Raw genomic sequence first — 13,708 nt, 5'->3', positions numbered from 1 at the left:
AGCTGTGTGCACGATAAAAAGAGCTGTCTGCACAATAATAAAGAGCTGTATGCACGATAATAAAGAGCTGTGAGCACGATAAAAAAGAGCTGTGTGCACGATAATAAAGAGCTGTATGCACGATAATAAAGAGCTGTGTGCAAGACGGAACGGATTTAGCGATCAGTCCTTTTTTTGTTCGTCTGCATGACTGCTGCTCTTTAGCTTGACCATCAGCAGGCTGCAGCTTTGTGTGGAGTGCGGCTTTGTAATTGTTTTTCTCTGGGCTGCATAGTGTGCATTACAATAGTTTTTATAACGCCCTTCATACCAGAAATTGGTTTCTAAGTAGGGGAACCGGATTCGAACCTGTGCTGCGTGCGTTGTCTTGTTTCCAAGACAAACACGTTGCCCCTGAGCTATCCCCCCTCACCAGCCGTGCTGTTATGAACAGCATCTTTCTCTGCATGGAAAAGGCAATGCAGGCTTCATCTTGAGCACAGTGTGTACGCATCAGGACCTCTGCACGTGTAAGCAATTCTCAAGGACCTAGGCAATGCCTACATCCTGACATTACTGAGCTATTTCTAAGGCGAATGGGCAACACTACTCTCCTCTGAAGCCACCTGTTTCACACACGTGCACTGGACTTCTGGCGGTAACTGACCAAGGACAACTGCACACACTTCCTGTGCTGAACGCTGCCAAGTCAGGTGTTGCTTCAGTTCCATGACACAGGGCCAACACACCACTCTCGACATTTCAAACATTTTGTATTAGAGAAATTGGAGTAAAATAGTCAACATTGTTAATATATGTACGCCTGCTGACCTGCTGTGTTACAAAATGATTATAAAATATATATGGCAAAGTATATGGTTACACCAGGTGTAGCCCAATCCTGCGCTGGTGTCCATGCAGACATCAAAAGAGAGGCAGAACACAGAACACAGAGGTCCTGAACCGGTTCACCGCTTGGTGCACATTAGAACCACAGTGCACAGCCTCCAGCTACAGGATGGTCGGGCCTTGGGCACCCGACATATTATTTGAGTAGAGGGCTGTGTTCAGTGGTGGCCACTGGGTATCCTTCTCCAACAGCTGCTGCAACTTCCTGTATCGACTTCTTGAGCTGTAGTTAAATCTCGTCTTTAGCCATAGCCAGAGCTTTCTGTTTTCAATAATTCCCTCCTGCACAAGGAAAGACAGAAACGTCACATTTCCAGGTCTAAGCACGTTATGTTTATTTATATCATTTAGTAATGCATTTGGGCAGCATCCTTTATGCCTTCGGCCCAAGGTTTGTCCTCTAATAAAGACCCCTAAACGAAAATGAATAAATAAATAGACTCATTTGTCCTTATTCCCTTCAACATGAACCAAAATATATCCGATGAGAAATCAATCAACTGCTAAGCAACACATCATCACAGAAGACTTTTATTTCTTTACAGTTCATAATCAGTGGATGCTCCTCTGTATGGAGGGGGGGCACTGCCCCTTTCTTGAGTGGTAGTCTTGACAGGCCACACAGCGCCTTATTTGCACAGGGGACTGTGATGCATGCCTCCGAGCAGGCACGCACCCCGGTGACATTGGTAGTGCCAGGCTCCATATACTTTCTTACTGTGGCATGGAGTTCTTTACTGGTCATCAAGTGTTAAAGCAAACATGATAAGTATTATTATATGGCTAGATTGGACTACTTTGGTGGCACCAGTGCACATACTTTGTCGCTCTGACACAGCTTTCTTACACTGCATCAATAGTAAAGCACACATGATTACATTTTTACTTGGCTAGGCTGGTCTGCATTGGTTGGGACAGTCTGACCATATATTCTTATTTTAACATGTCAAGTGTTACAATGTGAGTAGACTGGTCTACTGCGGTGATGTCAGTCTACATCTACTTTTCTAATGTGGCATAGAATGTATCACTGGCTGCAAAAGGCAATAGGAGTATAATTAAGCAATATGCCCCGAGCCGCAGGGGCACTACTGAGTCAGGTAATGACCCCGGGCCCAAGACCGGTGTACTAATAGCATTCTTTTCTGTTTCAAAACACTGCAGCGTTTCGGAACAGAAAAGAAAAAAAAATGTCCAAGGAAATGGCAACGAAATGGCCGCTGGGAAAGGGAAAACAGTCCATTTTCACTTCCCATGGCAGCCTTCGGGAGCAGACGCGCTGGGAACAGAAGTGTTCCCTGCATGTTCGCTCCCGAAAAAGGAGAAATCAGAAGGTAAGTGGGGTTGGGAGGGCGGCGAGGGCGGGGAGGGGGAAGGAAAAATAAAACATATACCTGAATCCCCGGCGGGGGACAATGGCAGCCTCTCACCCATGTGGAGGCTTGGAGCGGGGATAGCCCCACTTCGAGCTTCCTCATTGGCTGAGGGGCTGCCACGCCCCCTGCCAGGATCAATGGTGTGGAATCCTGGCCGAGGGATTCCTGGCCGGGTAATGACCCGGCGACAGCCAATCAGAATGTTTCTTACATTCTGGTTGACTCTCGCCGGGTACTAATGGGTGTGGATATAAGAGGGTGTGGATATAAGACCAGATGATGCAGGGGAGGTAGAAACATGAACCAGGGACAAGGGCAGTAGAGCATGATATAGGAACCGGATAGTGGAGGACGCGCTAAGAGGGTGTGGACATAAAACCAGATGATGCAGGGGAGGTAGAAACATGACCAGGGACAAGGACAGTAGAGCATGATATAGGAACCGGATAGTGGAGGACGCGCTAAGAGGGTGTGGACATAAAACCAGATGATGCAGGGGAGGTATAAGCATGAACCAGGGACAAGGACAGTAGAGCATGAAATAAGAATGGGATAGTGGAGGAAGCGCTAAGAGGATGTGGATATAAGACCAGAAGATGCAGGGAAGGTAGAAACATGAACCAGGGACAAAGACAGTAGAGCATGATACTGGATCGGGATAGTGGAGGAAGCGCTAAGAGGGTGTGGATATGAGACCAGATGATGCAGGGGAGGTAGGAGCATGACACAGGAATGGGATAGTGGAGGAAGCATTAAGAGGATGTGGATATAAGACCAGATGATGCAGGGGATGTGTGGGAGCAAGGGGCCAGAAGGCCACTCGCAGCCTTCACTTCTCAGTGAAAAACTTGAACCAAGTGCCTCCAGTAGTGGGTACGCCCCTCGCCCTTATGCAAAGTTAACGTTGAGTGACATTTGCGTAGATGGGACCACTGAGCAGGACACAAGGCATCCATTTTTGTACCCCCTTTCGACTCCATCTTGGTGACCAGGCCTCACTGCGATAGTACAAAATGCTTCTCTCCCTTTCCCCGCAGCAGCAGCTCGGAGCACATGCCCCCCACCCTTGTTCCCACTCTGACTGGAAAACTCTGCAGCTCCATTCTCACGCTGAAGCCGGAGGTGCTTGCAACAAATAATAAATGTAACACATCTCTTTTCCTCTGAGATCACTGTCCTGCATGTGAACCGACATGAGCTAAGCACATAGCTCGTCCATCTCCACAAAAGTGTCCTTGCCCTCTTACCCTCGCCAGTGGAAACGTATTGCCATTCTAACCCTGTGTCCCTGTAAGCTATTCCTTTCATGTGCCAGACCACTGACCATGCCGTGATGCCCACAAGGCAAACCTTTAACTAACATTAGACCCCTGCAGCAGTATATCATGCCCAGTACTAACAAATGCCACATACCTGAGATTCTTGCACGTGTAAGATACACCCTGGTCATTGTATTATAGTGGTCAAGACCCTTAACCTATGACTTGTGTAAATCTAAATACTATAGATAATATAGGCGCCTGAATGACTTTTATAGAAGACATGATAAACTACTGACAGTCTTTTTGAAGCACTAATATTTAGTGCATGCATTATAGAGAATGAATTATATTAGCTTAGATAGTGACCACCATGTTTCACAGCGACCTGACCTTCACCCATCCGGAGCACAGAGGTCTGACGTCAATCCTCCCACCAACCGAGCAACCAACCCGGAGGAAGAGATGCCACCCACACCTGAGACAGCGTGCCACTGACCAATCCGGGATCGACATAGTATCCTATGTTAATTGCGTCATACTACTGTATAAAAATGTAAAGTAACGATAATTTGTCAGAGCGCTCTCAGAGATCTAGATAAACTTTTCCTTGAACTCTCGCAGCCTGCTCTCTTTGCCTTATTCCCTGTCCGGGGAGTGTTTGTTTTATTCTTTTGCACGTATAAGACAGGGAGGGCACAAACAGGGAGGTAGGTCCATGAACCAGGGACAAGGGCAGTGGAGCATGATACAGGACCGGGATAGTGGAGGAAGTGCTATGTTTAAGATGATATGGTGGAAGTTAAGTGTTGTAAAGAATATTGCAAAATGCTCCTGTGTACTGTTGTTGACTTGCACCTACTGGATTGTTTAATATGCTAGTGCACAAAACCGATTGCAAAATATTTGGCTTTTTATAAAAAATGTTCACAGAAAGTGCGCTATAAAATGCACCATATGAACCCAACATTTCTAAAATGTTCCCGGGAGTTAACCCCCACCAAAGAAACAGTGAATGCAATTTACAGCACCACTTCAAACTTGACACACAAAACAGAATCAATGGCTCACTGATGGGTGATCCTCTAGGCGCCTGCATGCTTGCTTCCCTTAACTGAAAAGGCCCTTCTGTGGAGTCACTGCTGCATCCAAATCATTTGTTAGACCCCTGGATAAATGAGTCCCAAATCCAGGCCGTCATTGCATGAAATAATATGGCTACCCACGGTGGCTTTTAGACCTATCAGCAAGCGGAGGCATGACTCCCTCTACAGCGCCGGCAGTCCGACCATGTCCCAACTGTCCAATGTGCTGCTCAGTGGCATTTGGTATTTCATTGTATGTTTAAAGTGCTTTACACCAATGCGCTGAACACATGTATAAAAACGCTACATCATAATGAAAGCAGATCAGTGCATCATGGTCAGGCAGAGAGCAGATGCTATATGAGGCCAATCTTGAAAAGGGGGAAGGGATGGAGCCAATGGATCAAGGGGGTGCATTCCAAGATTTAGGGGCTAGAAGAGAAAAAGCGAAAAGAGCAGATGAAGCACAACGGGGATGAAGAGGAGACATTGGGACTGAGATCTGAGAGAACCAGAGGGGTAATAAAAGCAGAGAGGAGAGGAGAGGTAAGTTGGAGCAAGACCATAGAGGCATTTAAAAATAATATAAAGAAAAGAGCAAGAGTCAAAAGAAACCCAATGGAAGGGGAGTAATGCCGAAGAAGCGGAGTCGTGGGAAGATTAAGGAAGGAGTAAAGAAACCGAGGAATTATAGACTGAACGCAGAGGGGCAAGCGGACAGGCGGGGAGACCGAGGAGAAGGCGAGCAGAGCAGTGGAACAGATGAGGGAATACACGAGAAGAGAGTAGAGGCTTAGTGCTGAGGAAGAGACGGGACTGGCACATGTTGTAGAGTTGAAAAGGACAGGACCGAGACGGGGCAGAGATATGGGCAGAGAAAGACAGACTTCTTGCGGGCAGTAAGCATCATTTCTGGCCGCTGCTCCAGCGACGTACTAGGCAACACAGAACATCCTCATGTGCTATATCTGCGTTTCCCCACCCAGGTGGAGGCTGAGCCCTGGGATCCTCTTCTGCCCACTCAGTAGACGGATAGAATTCCACCAGTGGCCCCCCAAAACCTAGGCTCCTGGTGGACTCCCTCACTTTGGATGAGAAGAGCAGTGATTAGTTTTCACCTTTTGTAATAGTAAAGGCGGCTGAAGAAGGATGGGACATTACTCTGGAGCCATTGGAAGGGGGTGTGAGTAACTCAACGCATTCCCTTCATCGCTTGCTAGTGGCGTTTAATGTCCTAGGCACCGCCGCAGCCCTCATGGGCCTTGGCAAATCACACTACCCCCTAACAGGAGCTTTACTAAAGATCCTTCCATCAGTCACATCGACCACGTCTCTCAGATGCAGACGCATCCCGGGAGTTCACTTCGGGGAAAGACAGAACGTCCACGATGGGTTCCTCCCAGATCTGGAAAACGATGTATATTTATTCCAAGCTAGGCACATGGCTGAAGTTCATAAAGAATGAGGGAGTTGCATGAGGGGCAAGTGAAAAATGAGACTGGACGAGCCAGCGCTGGCAGGCAAACGGGATCTTCCTACGCACACGGTCAACAGATTCAGAAATAGCAGCTGGGATTGGGAGAGAGCGCTCACGGCAAGTCGGGCTCGTCAGCATCGCCCTGAGTATCTGTGTCTGATTGCACAGAAACAGCATCTTAAGAAGGCGTCTCACTGATGTCAAAGCACGCTGCTCCAATCCCATGTGGGCGTTACCTAGACATGTTGGCATAAGGGTAACACAACTTGCAGCAGCTGGAGTCGGGCATCAGCAAGCTTTGCAGTTTCTTGAGTAACTTAAGGTCAGCTGGCATGCCACGTCTATGGAAGGGAACATACCAGCTAGTGGATGCCATATACTGTAATGACAGAGAAATGGGAAGTAGGCATAGCAAAGAGAGTCGTGTGTCGCTGGGGTAGCAGAGATCTGCCAGGCTAGGCATGGGCTGTAGCGTGTAGTGTGTGCAGTGGGCCGAGGGCAGATGGGCAGAATGGGCCTAGCGCAGGCCTAGAGTAACATACAGGGAGTTTAGAGATATTCTGCCACAGTACAGGGTAGGCACTGCCTTTGCCCACCTCTTCAGCCTGGATGCCACCAACACAGTGCACGATTAGCAACAACAAAGCCAAGACGTGGAAAACGGTGAGGTCAGCACCTGACACTCTCAAGTGGCGTGACAAGTGTGGCAGTGCGGGTCAAGGATTGGTGGCCAGCAAGCCTACAGGAACACGTTATTCTCTAGTTACCACCCCCAGGGAAATGACGTGACAAGTGTGGCAGTGCGGGTCAAGGATTGGTGGCCAGCAAGCCTACAGGAACACGTTATTCTCTAGTTACCACCCCCAGGGAAATGACATGACAAGTGTGGCAGTGTGGGTCAAGGATTGGTGGCCAGCAAGCCTACAGGTTCACGTTATTCTCTAGTTACCACCCCCAGGGAAATGACATGACAAGTGTGGCAGTGCGGGTCAAGGATTGGTGGCCAGCAAGCTTACAGGAACACGTTATTCTCTAGTTACCACCCCCAGGGAAATGACATGACAAGTGTGGCAGTGCGGGTCAAGGATTGGTGGCCAGCAAGCCTACAGGAACACGTTATTCTCTAGTTACCACCCCCAGGGAAATGACATGACAAGTGTGGCAGTGCTGGTCAAGGATTGGTGGCCAGCAAGCCTACAGGAACACGTTATTCTCTAGTTACCACCCCCAGGGAAATGACATGACAAGTGTGGCAGTGCTGGTCAAGGATTGGTGGCCAGCAAGCCTACAGGAACACGTTATTCTCTAGTTACCACCCCCAGGGAAATGACATGACAAGTGTGGCAGTGCTGGTCAAGGATTGGTGGCCAGCAAGCCTACAGGAACACGTTATTCTCTAGTTACCACCCCCAGGGAAATGACATGAAAAGTGTGGCAGTGCTGGTCAAGGATTGGTGGCCAGCAAGCCTACAGGAACACGTTATTCTCTAGTTACCACCCCCAGGGAAATGACATGACAAGTGTGGCAGTGCTGGTCAAGGATTGGTGGCCAGCAAGCCTACAGGAACACGTTATTCTCTAGTTACCACCCCCAGGGAAATGAAATTACAAGTGTGGCAGTGCGGGTCAAGGATTGGTGGCCAACAAGCCTACAGGAACACGTTATTCTCTAGTTACCACCCCCAGGGAAATGACATGACAAGTGTGGCAGTGCTGGTCAAGGATTGGTGCCCAGCAAGCCTACAGGAACACGTTATTCTCTAGTTACCACCCCCAGGGAAATGTGTGTCGCCCCTGGAGAAACTACAGCACTCTAGATGGATGCTGGGAACCAAATTGAAAGATGGAAATATTGGCCCAAGCCGTCCCAGTGGGATCAGATTGAGGTTTGCCACTCCGACATAAGACTACCGCTATCTATACAAACGGTACCCGTAAAAGAAAACACCACTAAGGCCATCAAAGGTATCCACACCTCCCCTAGTGACCACGAGTCGTTTCCCATCACCAGATTGCAAGAGGGGTAATTCACCACAGGGGGCAAGAGAGTGGGCATCTTACGTGAAAAGGGTTCAGGGGTGACCACGGGTGCCTCTGCCCACTCCTGCGTTCAGAGAGGCATGGGTGCTAAACCTAAAACCCCTTCTCTTAAGGAGAAAACCCCAGTCTGATGACCCCTTCCCAGATGGTGAAAAGACAGGCTACTTGAGCCATGCCCACCTCACTGCTCGTGATGATAAGAACCTGCTTGCCAATGCTCTCTGGGACGATGACGCTTCCATCATTGAGGATGGATTTGCTATTTGTGTAAAATAAGACATGTCCACTAAGACATGCGCAATGTACACTGCAATAGACCACGAACCAGCTCTCGTGATGTTCAGTGGAACTCCAAAAATGAGTGTGGCAGAAGGATCTGAGAAAAGTGTGGCCACAGTGCTCATTAGTGCGAACAGATTGCGGTATCAAGAGAACTCACATTTACCAACCGCTTGCCAACGAGAGACTGGGACACAGCAGAGCATCCATTGCAAGGTCTAGCGTGAATCCAAGATGGTGGCTCCCACCTCTGTCATCTCCAGTCACATTGCTGCAGAAGCACCCACTCTCCCACCCCATAACAGCTCTTGAAGTGTGTGGTTCCCGCAAAAGCAGTCCAGGTGTAGCCCATTAAACAATTTGGGTGAATACCCCAAAAGGGAAACGATTACAGGGAGCTGTGTGGGAGTAAAGAGTTGGAGGCTTGAGGCAAGGTTGAATGAGTGGCAGAAAGGAGGATGCCAACATGGAGGATGCCAACATGGAGGATGCGATGAAGGGTAGAACAGAGATGACAGGGGAAACTATCAGAGAGAGAGAGGCGGGAGAAAGAGAGTGAGGAAATGAGGTGAGGAGGAACGGGAATGAGGAGCTCACATCAAAGATAAATGGAGAAGACCAGGTGAACAAGGTTAAGAGGTGTAGCGGGCGAGGGACCGACTTTGAAGAGAAGGAGAGGAGCGCAAGTAAAGGCAGTGGCAAGGAGTGATGAGGAGTAGGGGAAAAAGGCCAAGGAGAGACAAGAGAAGCACGAAGGTGCAGAAGAAGGGATTAAATAACAGAAGGAACGAGAGGGATGGAGGAGACTTATATTAATCAATAAACAACTGCGGAGTACTTTAAAATCAAATGGCTGTGGATGCCCTTTCAAGAGGGAAAGGTTACGTTAGAGGAAAGGACTGAGCGCCCCACTCCTGGAGAGAAGCCGGGCTTATTTTCTCATGAACTGTAACAACACAACCTCATTAAAACCTAATCCCTTATTAATAAAATCCCTGAACCTCAGAACTTGCTTTCTCGTCCTTTTTCGATTTCTCTGCCACACCAACTGTCTTGTATTGTCCAGGCTCTGGGCAAATGGAAGCAGGCACCTTGTGCCAAACACATGCTAACTCCACTGCACCCAAAGGTTGACTGGCCATCATGGAGCCAGTACATGCCACTAACCTTGGAGGCCTTCCGCGACAAGTGCACCAGGTTATGGTGTTCATTCCAGGCTTTTCAGGAGTTGCAACTGGAGATAGGGCCAACTCTGTAAGGAAGTTTGGACCTGCATGTCATACTCTAAACACTTCTGCCTGAAGCCTGGTGAGAGCTCCTGTACAAATGAGGGTTCCGCCATGGGTATCGTGGCCACCTATTGGAAATGTTATGGAAGCCTGTGGACAGGAATGTACCATCTGCGCTTAACAAATAGGGGCTAAGCATCCCTCGCCAACTTGAATACTGCAACCCCTGGGAAACCTGAAAGACCACCACGATGAGCATTATCACAGATTAACCCTTTCAAGAGAAGATACAGCTTTCTGGGCAGAGTTTGGAAAATGGGGCGCTTAATGCTGCTCACTGGCCACCACTGTGCTGAAAAAGTGGCTTGTCTTTTCCTGCTAAATGTTGTCCCCCTTCAGGGTTTGCTCAACAGAGAGGTCTCTGACCATGGGCCAAACAACGATGCCAAGTTTGGACATGCCCTGGCCGAGCAGCAGGGTGCCATCTAGTTCCTCCTTCCCTGGCTTCCACACCCTGAGTGACAGCCAACCAGAAGGAGTAACCCGGTCGTAGAAGCACTCCTGTAGCATTGTCTCTCACAACATCCAAGCAAGGGGAGTGCACTCCTCCCAGCCTGTCAAGCTTGACTACACATGTGGCTCCATTCTTTTGTTTAAGAAGCTGCCATCCACAGAAGAGTCTGGTTCTGTTGCACAGAGCTAGCTCCATTCCAGTAGGCCAGCAACCGGTCAAAACCATACTGTCTCTACACCAAACAGTGCAAAAACCTTGCAGCAGGCGAAAGGCGCTGTCCAATGCCTGGCCGAGCATAATGGTCAGCCTGCTGACTGTCAAGCAATTACCAATCGAGCTTGGCTCTCCACTAAAATATGCAGATTCACAAGTGTCATCGTAATAGAAACCAAGATTTGTCGCTCCCTTATGAATTGAGAAACTTGCTTGCCTTGAAGCTGCCATGTTGCATCTCCAAAACATTGGTACATCCATCCTGTCTTCCATGTTTCCCTTCTGAAGCCCACCCACCATGCACGTGAACGAACCAGTTCCTTTAGTTTGAACGTGGCTGAGAGATCACCTGCGATCCAGACAATTCTAGATTTAGATCTGCTTAGAAGGTGCAAACCTGAGGATCCGATTCCTTGAGAGGGACTTGGTTTGAAAGAAGGGTCTTTGGAACCAAATGCCACTGTTACAACTTGGGCAGTTCCACTCGCGACAGCCTGCAAAGCCTGTTTTTCGCGTTATCGGTGTATGAGGAGTGTTAGGCTCAATCGAAGGTCTGTTGCTCCAAATGTTGCAGTGCTCCACAGAAGGGGCCACAAGAGCTACCTCTACTTGACCACGGGGGACGATTTTTAACATATTGTTCCCAATTCCCAGTTTTTCAACACAATGCCCCAATGATCATCTACAAACACATCACACAAATGTGTCCCAAAATGTCTTTTACAAGTTATGACATAAACAGGCAAACAGACATTAAATATGGTGTCAGGACTAACCGGACGGGGTCCCGTGGTCGCAGAGCAAGCCGTTTTCCTCACTGCACCTGGCGTCTTCCGTGGTGCCTTGTGCAATGAGCTTCTCGCAGTGCTAGACTTCCCAGAACCCCGCACGCACGTGGATTGTGATGAGTTCATCATTGTCCGATGTCACGTTCTGGATGTGCAGCGCAGGAAGCGTTTCCCGTGGTGCTCATCTCCATAAAAGAAGTGGACAAGGCAGGCGCAGTGCTTCTCAATGGCAGTGATTTCCATCCCTCTGTGAGTAGCTATTCTTGGATTTCTGCTTTCCTGGTACCTTTTTGGCTTTGATCTGTTTTCCCCTTTTGAGACTGTTTTTGGATCCCCCTTGAGGGACTTGAAACTTTGTCTGCTTCACTCTGCCTGTTTTCCTCGATTGCTTGTGGATCCCCCTTGTTGGATTTGGTCGCCTGTTGGACTTGGAACTTTGTTCCAGGACTACACTTCCCAGAAACCCGCACGCATGTGGATTGTGATGACTTCATCATTGTCCGATGTCACGTTCTGGATGCGCACCGCAGGCAGTGTTTCCGGTGGTGCTCATCTCCATAAAAGAAGTGGAGAACGCAGGCACAGTGCTTCTCAACGGCAGTAATTTCCAGCCCTCTGTGAGTAGCTGTTCTTGGATTTCTGCTTTCCTGGTACCTTTTTGGCTTTGATCTATTTTCCCCTTTTGAGACTGTTTTTGGAATATCCTTGCTGGACTCTGGTCGCCTGTTGGACCTGGAACTGTGTTTGCTTCACTCTGCCTGTTTTCCTGGATTGCTTTTGGATCCCCCTTGTTGGACTTAGAACTTTGCTTCACCCTGCCTGTTTTCCTGGATTGCTTGTGGATCCCCCTGGTTGGATCTTGTCACCTTTTGGACATGGAACTTTGTTTGCTTCACCCTGCCTGTTTTCCTGGATTGCTTGTGGATCCCCCTTGTTGGATCTTTGCTTCACACTGCCTGTTTTCCGGGATTGCTTTTGGATCCCCCTGGTTGAATCTGGTCGCCTGTTGGACTTGGAACTGTGTTTGCTTCACTCTGCCTGTTTTCCGGGATTGCTTTTGGATCCCCCTTGTTGGACTTAGAACTTTGCTTCGCCCTGCCTGTTTTCCTGGATTGCTTGTGGATCTCCCTGGTTGGATCTGGTCGCCTGTTGGACCTGGAACTGTGTTTGCTTCACTCTGCCTGTTTTCCTGGATTGCTTTTGGATCCCCCTTGTTGGACTTAGAACTTTGCTTCGCCCTGCCTGTTTTCCTGGATTGCTTGTGGATCCCCCTGGTTGGATCTTGTCACCTTTTGGACATGGAACTTTGTTTGCTTCGCCCTGCCTGTTTTCCTGGATTGCTTTTGGATCCCCCTTGTTGGACTTAGAACTTTGCTTCACCCTGCCTGTTTTCCTGGATTGCTTGTGGATCCCCCTGGTTGGATCTTGTCACCTTTTGGACATGGAACTTTGTTTGCTTCACCCTGCCTGTTTTCCTGGATTGCTTGTGGATCCCCCTTGTTGGATCTTTGCTTCACACTGCCTGTTTTCCGGGATTGCTTTTGGATCCCCCTGGTTGAATCTGGTCGCCTGTTGGACTTGGAACTTTGGTTTATGGACTACGCCAGTTTCCGAGATTGATGCTGGTACTGTAATTTTCGACTTCACATTCTGGAGCTCTTTTCATTGTCCCCCTCTCACCCAGATCAAGTGCTTATCTTCTCCTTAGTTCCTGTCCGTGTACTGCACGGGCAGCGGTCCTTGCCTTTTGGTGACTTATTGCGTCCGCTTGGCCACACGCCATTGGGCGGCTTTTCTGTCGCTGCTGATAGAAGGGGTTCTTCATTAGGAGCATCACTGTTCTGGGTTCCGCACTAAGGTAGGAAAAGGGAATTGGGGGCGCGGGAGGGCTTGCTGTCCTTGGATAACAGGGACTCATGTGGTTGATTTTTTTTTTTTGTTCCTCCGCCTCAGAGGTGTTCAGGCGTTCTCCCTCCTGCCTTTTCACCTGAGTCCCTAGCCATCATTTCTGTTCTTACCTTACGAAGGCTGCGCTCTCAGGAGGAAAGACACCCACTAATAGGAGACCGTCCATTTCTGACCTTACGGTTTCCAGTTACGGTTGGTTCGTGACACGTGGTCTATCAGAGCTGGTTCCAGCTACTGGGCCTAACATGTCAAGTGCCCTGCCTTCTTCAAGACATTTTATGTCCATATGTACCTTCAAAACAACTACAGAGCCTACATTTACTATCATGATTTTTGATTTCTCTTTTTCAGTCATCACTGTAAAATCAGCTTTCTTTTTCCTCAGTTTCAACCAGAATTAGGTCTGGTTTGTGTAACTTCCGTTTTATTTCAGATTACCACAATTGTAGACCACACTCAAGTCACTCATGTATTATGATTCCAGGCCATGTTGCAATGTCTCCTAGAACTTCTCCACTGTCGTTTTTGCTCAGTGCCATTTTCTAATCGAACCAGTGAAATCCCATTGCATTCCACTGACACACCCTGCAGCCTGTCCTTTACCCATTTATGATCTGTGCTAGGGAAGGTTCACAATTCTACATCTCTGCTG

General features: G+C 48.6%; 1 protein-coding gene across 3 annotated transcripts in view; it reads right to left on the bottom strand.

Annotated features, from left to right (window-relative positions):
* Positions 1–248: 248 nt before the first annotated feature.
* The window catches only part of LOC138491108 (probable cation-transporting ATPase 13A4), a 1,567,030-nt gene continuing 1,553,570 nt past the window's right edge, over positions 249–13,708 (bottom strand). For 2 of the 3 annotated variants that reach the window (XM_069617430.1, XM_069617431.1), the window contains one exon: positions 249–1,170. In XM_069617430.1, coding sequence (XP_069473531.1) covers positions 991–1,170 — 180 coding nt within the window. In that variant the 3' untranslated portion in view covers positions 249–990. The remainder of the gene's footprint in view (positions 1,171–13,708) is intronic. The other variant, XM_069617432.1, reaches the window with a different exon arrangement.

This window comes from Ambystoma mexicanum, chromosome 10 (genome assembly GCF_040938575.1).
Source record: "Ambystoma mexicanum isolate Mex_15411 chromosome 10, UKY_AmexF1_1, whole genome shotgun sequence".
Classification (NCBI taxonomy): domain Eukaryota; kingdom Metazoa; phylum Chordata; class Amphibia; order Caudata; family Ambystomatidae; genus Ambystoma; species Ambystoma mexicanum.
Note: the sequence above shows the minus strand (reverse complement) of the source record. Positions and strands in the feature narration are given on the sequence as shown.